General features: G+C 45.2%; 1 protein-coding gene across 1 annotated transcript in view; it reads left to right on the top strand.

Annotated features, from left to right (window-relative positions):
- LOC121282119 (sodium- and chloride-dependent neutral and basic amino acid transporter B(0+)-like) overlaps window positions 1-17453 on the top strand; it is a 125102-nt gene that overhangs the window by 33773 nt on the left and 73876 nt on the right. Inside the window, exons 3-5 of the mRNA XM_041195605.1 lie at window positions 1231-1398; window positions 12266-12404; window positions 13177-13309. Coding sequence (XP_041051539.1) covers window positions 1231-1398; window positions 12266-12404; window positions 13177-13309 — 440 coding nt within the window. The remainder of the gene's footprint in view (window positions 1-1230; window positions 1399-12265; window positions 12405-13176; window positions 13310-17453) is intronic.

The raw sequence follows: 17453 nt of genomic DNA, 5'->3' as shown, positions 1-17453 counted from the left end.
TAAACCCTGCCTGAGTATCACTGCACAGAGCAGTCCTTTCGACTATGGTGGCGACCACCGGGAGCCATCAACCCTATGCCCCTGCAGCGCGGTGTTCCACTGGCATCACAACATGACTGGCACAGCGGTATTGAAGGTTGTCTGTTTATGTCACACTGACCTCGAAGTCCCTTGCAAAGTGAGGTCTGACCTGTGCATGCCACCCTTTCCCAAATGAGATTCAGATTGATGTGATTTCCCGCTGGTGTGACGCAGGATTGGGAGGTGGCCCGCAATTCTGGTGAGAAGCTAATTTAATGAGCATTCATGAGATGGTAAATAATGCAAATGACATTCACACCGTTACTCAGCAGGATGCCTGATCTGTCATTAACCTAGCATTGGGGAATTGCAAACTATTTTTAAGCCATTGGGTTTCTGATTTTTTGGCTCCCGCTAGACTTTCTGTTCCCGCCCACCATGAACCCCACCCCCGCCCCACCCCCCACCCCACCACCCCCCCCGTGGACGTGGTAATCTGAGGTGTAATACACCTTTAAGAGACTGATTGACCACGTGACTGTATGACCCAATAGCTGTGTAGTGCGAGCTACAATGTTAATGTTAGTCCACAGTAGGGCCTGGTTGGAGAAACACATATCATGTCAGTATTCTGTTGCCTGTGTCTACAGTGTATTGTTGTTAACTCGCCGACAAATAAGTGTACAGCCAATTTGCAAGCAAGCGATCCCCACTGTAGAATATAACCGTGGGTGGGTTGGGAAATTCTACCCCTTGTCTTTTAGAGAATGTTCTGCTTTTGTACTGTACCTATAACTTCTTTCAAAATGTCCCACTGTTTGGCTGTGAGTTTACTGCTAGCCCAGTTTATTGCTGTCAATTTAGTTTGCTTTTATTCAAAGTTCTTATTTACCTTTAGAACTCTGATTATGATTCTTGGTCCTCCCACTCAATCCTTATATCGAATGTAATTATACCATAAATTTCACCCACTTCCTTATTTGTCAGAGTGTCTCTAACTCACACTCCAGTTCAGCGACTCTGATCCGGAGTGAGTTGAGGCAGTGACATTTCCTACAGGTATGGTCAGTCAGGACAGTCTCACTGGTCTCCATGGTGACCAATTGCAGCAAAACACAATTGGTTTGTCTGACCAGCAGAATCCAGGTCAAAGAATTTATTTCAATCAATAGTTCCCAATCTAATCTCTTGTCCCTTGTTTATTTTCAGGTGTGGGGATTGCTATGGTCCTTGTGATGACATTTGCCAACATTTCCTACAACTGCATCCTCGCCTACAGCCTGTACTATTTCTTCGCCTCCTTCCAATCCCTCCTGCCGTGGGCAGACTGCTTCAGTTGGTGGGGTGCAGATGAAACATGCAGCAGGACTCCCAAAGGTACTGTCTTCACTTCTATTGGGTAAAGTAAAGACACCCACTGTTCATTTTACATTCTGTCAGTTTGAATGAGAGAGAAAAATGGACAATAGTTCTAATGACCATCTTCATTATGATCAGACAGCAGAAGTACTAAAATAGAAATCAGGAACCATGCCATTGGGTCACTGGGACTGCAGGATAATCAGCTTGAACAGTGGACATGTACAAAGAAAATAGTTAATCTTCCAAAATGTTTTTATGAGGAAAATAAAAGAAAATGAGTCTCTTCCTTCGTTGCTGCTCAGCTGTTCACCTATTCTATAATGTTTTCTTGTGCTCTTTTTCTTACAGTCCATTGTTTTTTTTTCTCTCTCTGTATTTGTGTCTCACATTGTTTCTCTTGCCTGTGTATCTCTGTATTTGTGTCCCACATCGATTCTCTTGTCTGTGTATCTCTGTATTTGTGTCTCACATAGATTCTCTTGTCTGTGTTTCTCTGTATTTGTGTGTCACATTGATTCTCTTGTCTGTGTTTCTCTGTATTTGTGTCCCACATTGATTCTCTTGTCTGTGTTTCTCTATTTGTGTCCCACATCGTTTCTCTTGTCTGTGTTTCTCTGTATTTGTGTCTCACATCAATTTTCTTGTCTGTGTTTCTCTGTATTTGTGTGTCACATTGATTCTCTTGTCTGTGTTTCTCTGTATTTGTGTCCCACATCGATTCTCTTGTCTGTGTTTCTCTGTGTTTGTGTGTCATATTGATTCTCTTGTCTGTGTTTCTCTGTGTTTGTATCTCACATTGAATCTCTTGTCTGTGTTTCTCTGTATTTGTGTCCCACATTGATTCTCTTGTCTGTGTTTCTCTGTATTTGTGTGTCACATTGATTCTCTTGTCTGTGTTTCTCTGTATTTGTGTCTCACATCGATTCTCTTGTCTGTGTTTCTCTGTATTTGTGTGTCACATTGATTCTCTTGTCTGTGTTTCTTTGTATTTGTGTGTCACATTGATTCTCCTGTCTGTGTTTCTCTGTATTTGTGTGTCACATCGATTCTCTTGTCTGTGTTTCTCTGTGTTTGTATCTCACATCGATTCTCTTGTTTCTGTTTCTCTGTATATGGGCAGGAATGTTTTTCTCCCTTTTTCTCATCATGTGAGTTTTTCCCAAATACCTCCCATCCTCTGTATATTTCTCACTGTCGACCTCTCACAAACTCTCCCCCTTTGTGTTGAATTTATTACAATCTCGTCTCCTTCCCTCTCTTCTCACCTCCCACTGCGACCCGCTGTTCAACTCAGGATTACAAATATTTATCGCTAAATTATTGAAGTAGAATTCTGTTTGAATTGACAAAACTAAGCTGAAAATCTTCATTGTGATTGGTTATTTTAAAACTCCTGAAAGAGAGAAAACAATGGGTGGAATTGTCCCAGACTTGCACTCAATGTGGTAGTGAGAGGGAAAAGGAACGTTTACCCGCCTGCTATAATGGCGGCTTTTCACACCATATCATCGTAATCCCACCTCATTAATCATGCATTCCCTTGAAATGTGCCGTACCACAGGCAGGCGGCTTCTGATTCACCACCATGGTGCCTCCTCATAGCTTCCTCATGCAGGGCAACATATTTGAAGTGCACCCACATGTACACCTCTCAGTGCTTCCAGCCCAGGGCTGCTGCACAGAAGACATGGCCCCAAAAGATAAGAAGGCTGCAGGCCCCCAGTTCAGCAACGCATCACTGGAATGCCTTTTGGATGCCATGGAGGCCTGCCCAGATGCCCTCTACCCCTGCTCTGGCAGCAGTTTGGGCAGCAACATCACCAATCTGGCTTGGGAGGCAGTGGCAGTGGTGGTTAGCAGCAACGCCCTGCAAAAGAGGACAGCCACCCAGTGCCAAAAGAGGACAAATGACCTCCTTGGCTCCGCCAGGGTAAGTCACTCTTCTCGACACTCTCAATTCGCACACTCACAAACCCATCACACATCCACAGGGATCTCACTCATTGCCAGTTTAAGGGACATCACCATTCACTCTCTCACATATACCTTCATTGTCCTCATCCCATCCATGTCACTACTCACCACCTACACAGGCCAGGCATATTTATTATCTGGCCTGGCAAGTGCCTTGCTTACACTCTCTCCATCGCTATTCATGCAGGACAAGCTGGCACACAACAACAGGGAGAGGTCACAGACTGGTAGAAAAATGCCTGAAATCAAGGTCCTCACGGACTTTGCAAACAGAGCCATCCAGCTGGCCAGCGCTGACCGGGACCAGTTCTGTGCTGACGGTGAGGTCAGCGCTGCTCTACCGAGTGAGGATCCAGCAGTGCAACATCCATCAGACAACCATGCCATGCGTGATGTGTCCTCTTTCATAGGCCACTGCCATGCACTAATCATCTCTCCTTGCTTTCACAGGTGCATATGGGAAATAGCCGATGGAGTCCACAATCCAAGCCCCGAAGACATATCAGAAGTGAGATCTGCTGAAACCCTCTCTGAAGCCCCATCACAGCACTCATCCACACCCTCCACCAGCACAGAGACACACACCTCGGTGGGACCTAGCTTTAAAGTAGCCTCGGGATCACAATCTGGTGAGCACATCACAATTTCTGATCCACGGTAGGGGGAGGCAGGGACTTCCTAGATGTTCGGTACCCAGAGGACTGCTGGAGGCCAGAAAGTTGCTGAGTTCAAGTCCGACAAGGAGCTCCTGGACTTGGTTATATCTCAGTTGCTGGAGCTGCAAAGGCAAGCTCGAGAATATCAGGAAGGGATGTCCACTGCGGTCCCCAGATTGCAAGGCATGATGGAGGAGTCCGTCTGCCTTTAGTCTGAGGTGATAATACCGGCATGCCAATGCATTGAGGTCAACACTGGCAGGATGGCGGCTGCCATTGGGACTTTGGTCCAGGACATTTTTCCTGCACTGCTGCGTGGTCTCAACTCCATTGCTGATGACATAGGTGCCTCCAACAGTGTCAATGCAAGATCTCGCTCCAACTTCCCCTTCTCCCCAAGGAGTCAGCCTGGGCCCCTTGGGCACCCATAGGGAGGAGGATCAGCAGGTGCACACCCGGGGCCATCCACCCAGGTGACTCCGAGAGTGTCCAGCCCACCCAACTCCCCTCTTCTTGTGACCCCAGCAGCTCTAGCTCCACAGGCCGAGGAGGGTGCCTCTGCCACACAGCAGGACCATGAATATAGTCCGGGGCCCTCCAGGCCTCGGCTGTCTAGATCTGTTAAAGTTATCACAGATAGGGCGTAGCAGTCAGAAGGCTGCCTCCACCTCTGCTGTGGATGCCTGGGGAGCACCAAGATGTAGCGGCAGGGTTAAGAAAGTTTAAAAGATGTACTTGCACAGCCTGGGTACAGGTGTTAATTACTCATACATAATGGTCATTATTGTTAATAAAGTCCCAAAAATGGCTCCTTACCTACGGCTCCTTGTTCTGATGAGCAGTGTTTATGTCATTCAGATGTGAAACCTTGGTCCCTGCACAAGATAAAGACAGATGTCTCAGTCCAGGGCCTCTTTCCCCATGCTTTGTATAACCTCTACAGCACACTGATGGTGCACCTTCACAGTGACTGGTCACATCAGTCATGTCTGCACCTCAATAGGGCTTATCATTGCTGCCAGAATGTCCTGGGCTGGTGGCACAGAGTTCTGTCAATCTCTCCATGTGCTCTCAGCACCTTTAAGGTACAGGTGGCCCCCATCTCTTCAGCAGGGTGCAAGCAGGGTGCCATCAGCCAGACAGGAGTCAGACATTCACATAAGCCATGTGAGGATCTATGGAGTGTCCCCGCTGTTCATTGTCATCATCCTTCTGAATATCGGCACTATGTGCATCCGTTGCATCGCCATGACAGGAGCCTTATCACAGAGAGTATATGCACTGCCATCAGTCAGACAGGAGTCAAACATTCACGGATAAAATGTGAGGATCTATGGGGTCACCTCAGTGTTTGTCGTCATCATCCTTCATGAATCTAGCAGCTATGAGGGCCTCCCGGGTGTGCCTGCCTTCTCTGGCCCCCTCGACATCATCCTCGCCTTTGAGGAAATCCTCACCCTCATCCCTGTCGACATCCTCGGAGGAAGAGATGTCCAGCTCCTCCATTCTTTCTCAGCCAGCTCCTCTCCTCATTGCAGTGCCAGAATGTAAAGGGCACAGCAGACGATGATGATGCATGACTGCCTCTGCGGACAGTGTTGCAGGGCCCCACCTAACTAGTCCAGGCACGGGAACCTCATCTTCAGCCTCCTGATGGTTTGCTGCACCAAGTTGCGAGCTGCAGCATGAGCGTTGTTATACCTTCGCTCTGCTGCAGTCTGAGGCTGCTGCATGGGTGTCATCAGCCATGTGCTCTGTGGGTAGCCTTTGTTCCTGAGGAGCCAACCCTGCAGCCTCTGTGGATCCTGGAAGACGTCAGGGATCTGAGACTTACTGAGAATGTAGGAGTCATGGACACTCCCTGTAAACCGTAGCCCTGCAGGATGCATTTGTGGCGTTCACACACCAGTTGAACATTCAGCCAGTGGAATCCCTTGCAGTTGACATGGTTGACCTTGTTGCAATGGAGATCTGAGCGCCATGTGAGTGCAGTCAATGGCACTCTGCACCTGTGGGAAACCTGAGATCTGGGCAAATCCCAGCGCTCTTGCATCCTGTCTTTCCTGATCCCGGCAAAATGCACAAAGTTGTGTGCCCTCGCGAAGATGGCATCTGTGACTTCATGGATGCGTTTGTGCATGGAGGCTTGCAATATCCCACAGAGCGCACCTGTGGAGCCCTGAAAGAAGCCACTGTCATAGAAATTGAGCAAAGTGTTCACTTTCACAGCCACTGGCGGTGGATGCCCTCCATGTCCCCTTGGTGCCAAATCCTACAGCAGGATGTGACTGACCAGTCCCCTGGACATGCGCAGTCTTCGGTGACACTGGTTCTCAGTCATCTGCAGGAATGACAAGCACCGTCTATAGACACTGGGCCTAGCTGGGCGCTGACCAGGAATGGCTTGCTGCGGCTCTTCAATGGTGTGCGTGGAGCCCCAACCACCCCCCTGAGGGTGCTGCTCTTCCCCCTGTGCAGCCAGGTGCCTCTGTCACTCTCTTCTCTTTAATCTCTGTTCTCTGTAAGCATGAGGCATACAGCTAGGTTACCAGGCTCCATGTTCCTGATGTACTCCTCCTGCAGGATGAAAGAGAGAGACGTGTGGGTTAGCATGGGTGACATAAGAATCACTTTTGGTTAATTCTGAAGGCCCCTTCACGCACAACGGAGAGTTCTGGCACCACTTGCATAGCCAGAGCTTAGTGCGCTGCATGGCTGCCTGAAACCCCACCCACCTCCGCTCCACCCTACCTGACCAATTGGCAGTAGCTTTGCCCATTGGACTGCATGCTGTGCTCTCAGCTCAGGCACAGGCATTCTCCTAACCCACGCTTCAAGGCTGTCTTGTTAGCTTAAAACATGGGGAGGCTGGCCCAAACCTCAATGATGACATTGCAAGGGGCTGTGAGTGCCTCCACCAGTGACTGCTCCACGACCAGCTTCAGCAAGGGGATTGTACAACTTGCCCAGTTGTCCAGCTATTCTGCAGTCCACTGAAACGCTCATTGGTTTGCAGTCTGTGCCCGAGGGGTGAAAGCACTTGGTAGCACTTTTGATGCCTCTTCGATGCTTGAGTGGGCAGGTAAGCTAGAGGCCCAACTCCGCGCATGTTAATGCCACTGACTCTGAACTGTTTCAGCTGCGGAGCACTGGTCACTTTATATAAGGTTTCCCTAATGCGTGGCTGCTTCCCTCCCCCCGACCCCCGATGTGCTTGTGCATTACCATCAACTGCATTGCAGCCCTTGGCCTGGCACCACGCTATCAACCAGCCCGAAAATTGCCTGTGCACTCATCCAAATGCGCAGCTCCTCAACCTTGAGGTCCAACAGGCGGCCCTTGTGAGCGCTGCGCAACATTATTGTGCACTCGCCCCCTCAAAGTACAGCTCTCTAGGTGCACGGATGGTCTGGCATGGGGGGAGTGCTTCCGGCAAGCTGGGTTATAATGATATGCAGATGTATTACAACGAAGTTCCCTATGTGCAGCTGCGGCCAACCATTGATGGACAGAGTGGACGATTGCAATTGCTTTTATGATGCCGTGAAACCACTTTTTGGCCTTCCCGCCATATTGTCTGCTCACGCCACCAAGCATGCCCACCGCCAACGAAAGCGGCAATTCTGCCCAATCTCATAATTCAGAATGGGACTGTGGGTGACATCTGTCATTATTATACAGACCGAGGCTACGATCATCAGATCATAAGAAGTAGGAGCAGGAGGAGTCAATATGGCCCACTGAGCCTGACTTGCCATTTAATAAGATCATGGCCAACCTGACTTTGGCCTTAACTCCACTGCCCATAAGCCTTGATATCCTTGTAGATCAAAACTCTGTCCAGCTCAGCCTTGAATATATTCAATGCCCCAGCCTCCACTGATCTCTGTGAATGAGAATTCCAAAGGCCAATGACCCTCTAAGAAAAAATTCCTCCTCATCTCGGTCTTCAATGGGAGTCCCATTGGGCGGAATTTTAGATGTGTTTGACATTGGGATGGTCTCGTGAAATGCAATACATAGCCTGCCAACAATCTACCTGCTCATTCCCAATTGTCTCCCATTTTATGGGTGGGGGATGTTGGTGAAAATGGTGGTTGCCACTTAACTGCCTCTTTCCAACCCCCCGCACCCCCTCCCTGGATGCCCATGTCAAGCAGGTAGCCTAGCGGTTTAGCTGAGTGGACTGGTGTCGGGCAAGGGGCAGGTCGGGTTATATCCTTTTGGAGTCCCTTTTCCCCATCGGAGGCATACCCCTTTAACCCTCCCCTCCAGCCTCTCAAACTGAGTATCCCCAACCCACTCACTCCCTTCGCTGAGGCTTGCCAGCCAGGCCCTGTCGATACCCAGAACTTAGCTCAGTCCGGCCTCCATTAGCTCCTCTTCTTTGAGGACTGCCTGTAGTCTCTTCAGTGGACATTGCTCGAACCTAGTGCTGCTGGAACTGTATCTGATTGGCTGGCAGCTCTCGAAAGTGGGACTTCCTCCACAGGTAAGTCTCTCCTTTGGGCAACTAACAACCTGCTGAACATTAAAAAGCTGCAGAGAAGCCAGGTAGGAATGTGGCTCCTCATGTGGGAAATCGCACCATCCATAAGACCCTCGCCATTGTTTTTAAACTCTTAGTGCCTCCTAGTTCTAGATTCCCCCATATCAGGAAATATTCTCTCAGCATCGACCCTGTCAATTCCCCTCAGGATCTTAATTGTTTCAATAAGATCACCTCTCATTCTTCTAAACTCTAATGGGTATAGGCCCAACTTGCTCAACCTTCCCTCATAAGACAATCTCTTCATTCCAGGAATTAGCCAAGTGAACCTTCTTTGAACTGCCTCCAATACAAGTATATCCCTCCTTAAGTAAGGTGAACAAAACCGTATGCAATACTCTAGATATGGTCTCACCAAAGCCCTGTACAGGTGTAACAAGACGTCCTTATTTTATTTAGTTTAGAAGAGACTAGTGAGTTTCCTAACCACATGTGTCGCTCCATATTTGAATACTTCAAGTGGGATGCCATTAACTCCCAGTAACTTGCCCATACAAACATTGGAATTAGGAGCAGTTGTAGGCCACTCAGCCCCTCGAGCCTGCTGCACCATTCAATAAGATCATGGCTGATCTGATCACAACCTCAACTCTAGACACCGGCCTATCCCTGATAAGGTTTCACCCCCTTGTTAATCAGGAACCTATGTAGCTCTACCTTTAAAATATTCAAAGACTCTGCTTCCACTGCCTTTTGAGAAAGAGGGTTTCAAAGACTCACTATACTCTGAGAGAAAAAGTTTCTCCTCATCTTTGTCTTAAATGGGTGACCCCCTATTTTTAAACAGTGACCTTTAGTTCCAGATTCTCCCAAGAGAGGAAACATCCTCTCCACATCTACTCTGTCAAGACCCCTCAGAATCTTAAAGTTTCAATCAAGTCACCTCTTACCCTTCCAAATTCCTGTGGAAACAAGCCTGTCCAACCTTTCCTCATAAGACAACTCACCTATTCCCGGTATTAGTATGGTAAACCTTCTCTGAACTGCTTCTAACATATTTTCATCTTTCCTTAACTAAGGAAACCAGTACTGTACACAGTACTCCAGATGTGGTCTCACCAGTGCCCTGAACAACTGAAGCATAACCTCTCTATATTTGTATTCAATTTCCCTTACAATAAATGACAACATTCTATCAGCTTCCCTAATTACCTGCTGTACCTGCATACTAGCCTTTTGTGATTCATGCATTAGGACTCCTAGATCCCTCTGAATCTCAGAGCTCTGCAATCTCTTACCATTTAGACAATAAGCTTCATTTTTATTCTTCCTGCCAAAATGGACAATTTCACATTTGCTCGCATAATGCACCATTTGCCAGATCTTTGCTCACTCACTTAACCTATCCATGTCACTTTGTAGCCTCCTTATATCCTCTTCACAATTTACTTTCCCATCTATCTTTGTGTCATCAGCAAATTTAGCCACCATTCCTTTGGTCCCTTCATCCAAGTCATTTACATAAATTGTAAAAAGTTGAGGGCCCAGTACTGATCCCTGTGACACACCACTTGTCACGTCCTGCCAACCAGAAAAAGACACATTTATGCAAACTCTCTGCTTCCTGTTAGCTAGGCAACCTTCTATCCATGCCAATATGTTATCCCCTACACCATGAGCTTTTATTTTCTGCAATAACCTTTGATGTGGCACTTTATCAAATGCCTTCTGGAAATCTAAGTACAGCACATCCACTGGTTCCCCTTTATCCATAGCTCATGTGACTCCTACAAAGAACGCCAATAAATTGGTTGAACATGATTTCCCTTTCACAAAACTATGGCCAGGATTTTTGGGTTGGTGAGCGGGGCGGGCCCACTTGCCGATAGGTAAAATGACATGCGGTGACATCGGGTGGGAACCCCGACGTCACCACGCATCATTTAGATTTTCAATTCCGCGGGCACCCAGCCGAGTCAGTTGCCTGCTCGCCGAACTGTCAAAGGCCTATTAAGGCCTTTTAATTAAACTGATAAACTGAGCTGTCCGTCCAACCTGAAGGTTGGCGGGCAAGCGAAGAGCCCAGGCGACCTTCGCATTTTTCATGGAACCTCATCCACAGGTGGGATGAGGTTTCATGAAGTATTTATAAATTGAATAAAAATTTTTATAAAAATTCATTGACATGTTCCAGTTCATGTGACAATGTCACATGAGGGGACATGTCTTAACATTTTTTCTTTTCTTTATTTAAATTTTTAAAACTTAAACTAATCTCCCTGAGACAACTCTGTGCCTGTGCAAACCCTGCCCACACAGGGCGCGCTCAGCGCTTCTGGGTGTACATCACGCTGGGCGGGCCTTAATTGGCCCACCCACGTAAAATGGTGGTGCAGACACGATTGGGGGCATTGATCGGGTCCACGCTGGCCCCCACACAACCCCCCCGACGGGAGGAATATTCTCCCAAATGTTGACTCAGTGAAGGCAGCAGGGCAGGTTGATAAATAAGTTAAAGAGGCTTATGGGATCCTGGCTTTATAAATAGAGGAATTGAGTAAAAAGACAAAGAAGTCATGGTAAACATTTATTCAACACATTTCGGCCAATCTTGGGCACAACACTTTATGAAGAATGTGAAGGAACTGGAGATGGTGCAGAAAAGAATTATGAGAATAATTCCAGGCATGAGAGGCTTCAGTTACCTAGGGAGACTGGCAAGGTTGTAATTGTTCTCCTTAAGTAGAGAAAGTTTAGAGGAGATTTGATAAAGTTGTTCAAAGTCATGAGGGGTTTGGACAGAGAAGATGGCGGGGGTGGGGGGGGGGGCGCAACAGGTCCCATTGGTGGAAGAGTTGAGAACCAGAGAACACCAATGTAAAGTGATTGGCAAAATAACCAGAGGTGACATGAGGAAAAGCAAGTCGTTATGGTGTGCCTGAGAATGAAGTGGAGGTAGGTTCAATCGAGGCTTTCAAAAGGGAATTGGATAATTACCTGAAGAAAAATAATTTGCAGTACAATGAGGAAAAGACAGGGAAGTTAGGTGAGTTGCTCTTACAGAGAGATGGAATGGGCATGATGGGCTATTCTGTGATATGAATTCTATGAGTTCTATGATTCTAGGTGGTGGTACATTGGTATACAACTGGAATGCAATGGCTCTGGGAGCCCTGAACATTGACTCTGAACCCCAGGAAGTCTATGCAGTTTAACTCCCATGGAACATAAAGGTTGATATGGGGACCAGTTAACACTTTTTCATTGTGATCCACAAGGATATTATAACAGGAAGATCTAGGATTATGTGATATCCATAATTCATGTGCCCCACAAGTTCATCAGCTGAGCATTGGTAAAGGTTTTATTTGGAGTGAATGAATTAAATCTGAGAGACTTCACTAGAAACATATTCTCATCTGTAATGTCTTCTTTAATATCTTGAAAACTTCTGCAATAATTATTATTGAGGGAGCTGTTTATACTTCAATGTCTTAGTTTGTTTTTATGATTACTAGCATTACAGCTGCTATCGAAGAAAATCTCCTAACACACACAGGGTGAGCACCAGAGCTGGACTGTGCTGTGAGTGGAGTGTACAGACTGTACCGCTGTGTTCTGATCCATCTGTAACCTCACCTATGTAATAAAAGGGATTGGACTGATTCAGTCAGAGTGAAACAGTGACCCTGATTATATCACTAGAAATGACAACATCGTTCCCAATGAAATGTAATTCTAAAACACATTCCACATTTTCTAGATCCGCTCTGCAATCTCACTCTGGGTGATGGATATTTTGAAATCGTGAACACAACATGGCTGCATGTAAACAATGGAACTTGTCCAATTGGATCAGAAATCAATGTTCCTCACCAAGGTCCAAGTGAGCAATACTGGGAGTAAGTAAATTACTACAGATAGAGGTATCTATAACCTGCACAGCTGTACCAGTAGCTTCCTCTCGGGAAGGTTAGTTGGGCGAATGTGCTGTTTAATGAGTGAAAAGCTGTTTGATTTAGATAGAGGTACTATTTACATCCCACACTTGTTGCAAAATAACATCACAATAGGGGCCCTTTCATTAGTTAACAGCTCCCTGGTTCCTAACACAGCAGGTTTACTTGAACAATATTGAACTTATTAAACATGTTTCATTGTTCAAGAGATTCACCACTAGAATTCCTAAATGTTAAATGGTTCCAATTATCTGTGACTGATATTCCTTTCTCTGTGTTTTTACTGAATACAGTATTGTGTTTAACCCATCGACCTGGGAGCTGAATTGAGGGAAACTGTCTGGGAGCAGGTACCATGTTTAACAATATGAAGGAGCTGAATTCATTGCGAGACACCTTGACTAACCCAGGGAGTTATAACAGTGCAATGTAAGGCAGTCAATGAAGCACTGTCAGGAACTCCTTCAAATCAAATCAGCTCTCCAGAGAAACCTCATTAGCTCTCACTATTTAAACAAAGCTTTCTATTGGAAAACATCAATACAAATAGAGAGGAATCTTAAGGATATCAAATTTCATCTCAATTCATGGTAACAATTCACTTCTAAAAACCAAAATATGAGTTTGGTCTTGTTCAAATCCCCATACATGTCATAGAATATTTTGATGCTTTGTGTCTAATAGTGTCTATGTGTTCTGTTGTAATTTTATTCAGTAAAGTGGTTTTACGACGTACCAGTTCAATGGATGAGACTGGGGAGATAGTCTGGTATTTAGCTCTCTGTCTGCTTCTGGCACGGCTGATTGTTGGGGCAGCATTATCGAAAGGAATCAAATCTTCAGGAAAGGTAAAATAATTGGCGATGAGTGGAGTTTCAACTGGTGACAAAGTACAGATTTCTGCAACAATGAAACTAGAATTTATAAATCACTTGTGCAGTGGGCTGGTTTATCTCACAGGTGATGTTAACAGTGACTCTTTGGGCAGTGGGAGATCCATAATTCATGACCACTTCAGGCCTGAGTGAGATCTTAAGATCTTTTTCCTGAGTGGAAGAACAGCGGCAATTCCCCCAAACCCCTAAAATGTGTCCATCATTCTAAGGGTTTCAGTCACTGTTACAGGGACTCAGGGTGAATTTCCAATTGCTCTGGAAAGCTAGGCAGGACTGGCTAAGCAATTGAACAGATTAGGCTCATTGTTTTATTTGACTGAACTGAGATTTATCTGGGCAATGGCAATAGCCAAGAAACCTGAGGAGTAAATGTGAGGCAGAAACACACATATAAAAAAAAACTGGAAATACTCAACAAGTTGGCCAGCATCTGTGAAGAGAAACCGAATTAACATTTCAATTGATGATCTTTCTTCAGGACTAAGAGAGATAGAAATGCAAGGATTTGTAAGCCAGTAGAAAGTGTGACAGTGGGGAAAGGGGACAGGAAGAACAAAAGGGAAGGTCTGTGAGGTCTGTGATAGGGTGCAAGTCAAGAGAGATTACCTAACAAAGGCCTCAACTTCACCTGCTTACTTCAATGAATTCTGAGCTTGGCATGACGCCCAGCTCTTCTCCTGTCACCAGCACCTCCATGCCCACTTCTTTGACTAGGAGCCTTCCTCCTGCTTAACTGATCCCTTTGACCATCCCCAACATTCTCTTTCCACATGAGCCCCACTCTCTGGCCTCTTCCCCTCTCTAGAGCTTTTCATTGAAAACTGCCAGCATGATATCGGTCGATTAAATTTCTATGCTCCTCTCACCCACTCTAACCTGTCTCCCTCTGAACTTGCTACACTCGTTCTCTCAGGTCTTACCCTGACATCATAATTAAACCTGCTGTGCTCTTGTTGTCTGGCGTACTGACCTGTAGCTAGAAGAGGCTGAACGCCAACTCAATGACACTTTCTCCTACCTCCCCCTGGACTATGACCTCCACCACTTAACATCAAGCCATTGTGTCCAGGGCCATCACTGGCCTTAACTCCTCTAGAGATCTCCCTTCCACAGCTTCCAACCTCATAACCCCAACCTTGTACAGCCTGCTTCTACCCCCTTCCCAAAAACCATAAACAAGACTACCACGCTTGACTCATTGTTTCAGTCTGTTCTTCCCCAACTGAAATTATTTCTTCCTCTCTTGACTCCATTTTTGCTGCTTTTGCACAGTGTCTTCCTATCTACATCCATGACTCTTCCCATGCCCTACATTACTTCAACATTTCAGTTTCTTGGCCCTATCCATTTCCTCTTCATGAACGTCCAATCCCTCTACACCTCCATCCCCATCAGGATGATCCCAGAGCTCTCTAATTCTTTGTTGAATGGAGTCCCAACCAGTCATGGGTTAGATGGATTTTTGATAGACAAGAGAATTAATGCTAATGGAGGTGAGACAGGAAGGAAGATTTGAGACCACAATCAGATCAGTCATGATCCTGTTGAATGGCGGAGCAGGCTCGAAGGGTCAAACGGCCTTCTTCAGAGCCATTACAGAGATGTGGTTTCAAGGAGATCAAAGCTGGGAACTAAATATTCAAGGACAGGAAGGAAAGAAAGGGTGGTGGGGTAGCTTTGTTAGTATGAGATGGAATAAGTAAGATAGCAAGAAATGATGTTGGATCTGAAGATGTAGAATCCATATGGGTGGAGGTAAGAAATAACAAAGGGAAGAAGACACTGGTGTGAGTAGTCGATAGGCCCCCTGACAGTAGCTATGCTGTAGGACAGAGAATAAATCAGGAGGTAATGATGGCATGTAAAAAAGGCAATACATTAATCATGGGTGACTTTAATCTTCATGCAGATTGGGAAAATCAAATTGGCAGAGGTAGCCGTGAGCAAGAATTCATAGAGAGTGTTCAGGACAGTTTCCTAGAACAATATGTTTTGAATCCAATGAGGTATCAGGCTAATTTGGATCTGGTAATGTGTAATGAGGCAGGTTTAATAAATGATTTCAGAGTAAAACATCCCCTAGGAAACAATGACCATAACATGGTAGAATTTAGCATTCAGTTTGAGAGTGAGAAACTTGGGTTGGAAGCTACTGTACTAAACTTAAATAAGGGTAATCACAAACGTAAGAAGGCAGAGTTGGCTGGAGTGGGCTGGGAAACAAGTTTAGCAGAAACGACGGTTGATGGTCAATGGCAGATGTTTGAGAAAATAGTTCATGACTCACAACAGTGAGGAAGAAGGATTTTAGGAAGGGGATAAAGAAGCCATGGTCAACCAAGGAAGTTAAGCAGTGTCTCAAATTAAAGGAAAAATATTATACAATGTGGCAAAGATTAATGGTAAGCCAGAGGATTGGGAAAGTTTTAAAAACCAACAAAAGATGACCAAAAAAAAAGTGAAAAAATAAACTTTGAGCGTAAAACAGCAAGTAATATAAAAATGGACAGTAAGAGCTTCTTTAAATATATAAGAAGGAAGAAAGAGGCCAAAGTGAACATAGGCTCCTTTGAGAATGAGATTGGGGAAATAATAATTGGGCACCAGGAAATGGCAGAGGTGTTCAATAAATACTTTGCATTAGTCTTCATGCAAGAAGACACTAATAGAATTCCAATAATGCTAAATAATCAAGGTGCAAAAGGGCAGAAGGAAATAAATACAATAACTGTCACTAGAGAAAAAGTACTAGGGAAACTAATGGGGCTAAAGGTTGATATCTCCCCTGGACCTGATGGGTTGCATCCTAGGATATTAAAGAAAGCAGCTACACAAATAGTGGTAGTAATCTTCCAAGAAACCTTAGATTCTGGAAAAGTCCCAGAAGATTTGAAAACTGCCAATGAAACATCCTCATTCCAAAAGGGAGGGAGACAAAAACAGGTCAATTAGCTTAACGTCAGTCATTGGGTAAATGTTAGGTTCTATTATAAAGGATGTAATAGCAGAGCATTTAGAAATGCATAATATAATCAAGCAGAGTCAGCGTGGCTTCATGAAGAAGAAATCATGCCTGACAAATTTATTAGAATTGTTTGAGGAGGTAATAAGCAGGATAGATAAAGGGGAACCAGTAGATATAACATATTTGGATTTCCAAAAGGCTTTCGATAAAGTACCATACATAAGGCTACTTAATGAGATAAGAGCCCATGGTGTTAGGGGTAGTATATTAGCATAGACAGAGGATTGGCTAACCAATAGAAGACAGAGAGTTGGGATACCGGGGGCATTTTTGGGATGGTAACCTGTAAATAGTGAAGTGCCACAGGGATTAATGCTGGGGCCACAATTATTTACAATATATATTAATGAGTTAGATGATGGAAGTGAATGTACTAATGCCAGGTTTGCGGCTGACACAAAAATAGCTGGAAAGGCAAGTGGTGAGGATGACACAAAGAGTCTACAGTGGGATATAGGCAGGTTAAGTGAGTGGGCAAAAACTTGGCAGATGGAATATAATGTGGGAAAATGTAAGGTTATGCATTTTGGCTTGAAAAATAGAGGAGCTGCATATTATTTAAATTGAGAAAGACTGCAGAAAGCTGCAGCACAGAGGGATTTGGGGGTCCTCGTGCATGAATCCCAAAAATTTAGAATACAGGTTCAACAGGTAATAGGGAAGTCAAATGGAATGTTGGTCTTTATTTCAAAGGGAATGGAGTGTAAAATTAGGGAAGTCTTGCTAAAACTATACAAGGCTCTAGTTAGACCACACCTAGGATATTGTGAACAGTTTTGGTCCCCTTATCTCAGGAAATATTTATTGGCATTGGAGGCAGTCCAGAGAAGGTTCACTAGGTTGATTCTGGGTATGGAGGGAATTTTCATATGAGGAGAGGTTGGGTAGGTTGGGCCTGTATCATTAGAGTTTAGAAGAATGAGAGGCAGCCTTATTGAAGCATAAGATTCTTAGGCTGCTTGACAGAGTAGATGCTGAAAGGTTGTTTCTCCTTGTGGGAGAGTCTAGGACCAGAGGGCATAATCTCAGAATAAGGGGTTGCCCATTTAAAACAGAGATGAGGATGAATTT

Source organism: Carcharodon carcharias, chromosome 9 (assembly GCF_017639515.1).
Source record: "Carcharodon carcharias isolate sCarCar2 chromosome 9, sCarCar2.pri, whole genome shotgun sequence".
Lineage (NCBI taxonomy): Eukaryota > Metazoa > Chordata > Chondrichthyes > Lamniformes > Lamnidae > Carcharodon > Carcharodon carcharias.
Note: the sequence above shows the minus strand (reverse complement) of the source record. Positions and strands in the feature narration are given on the sequence as shown.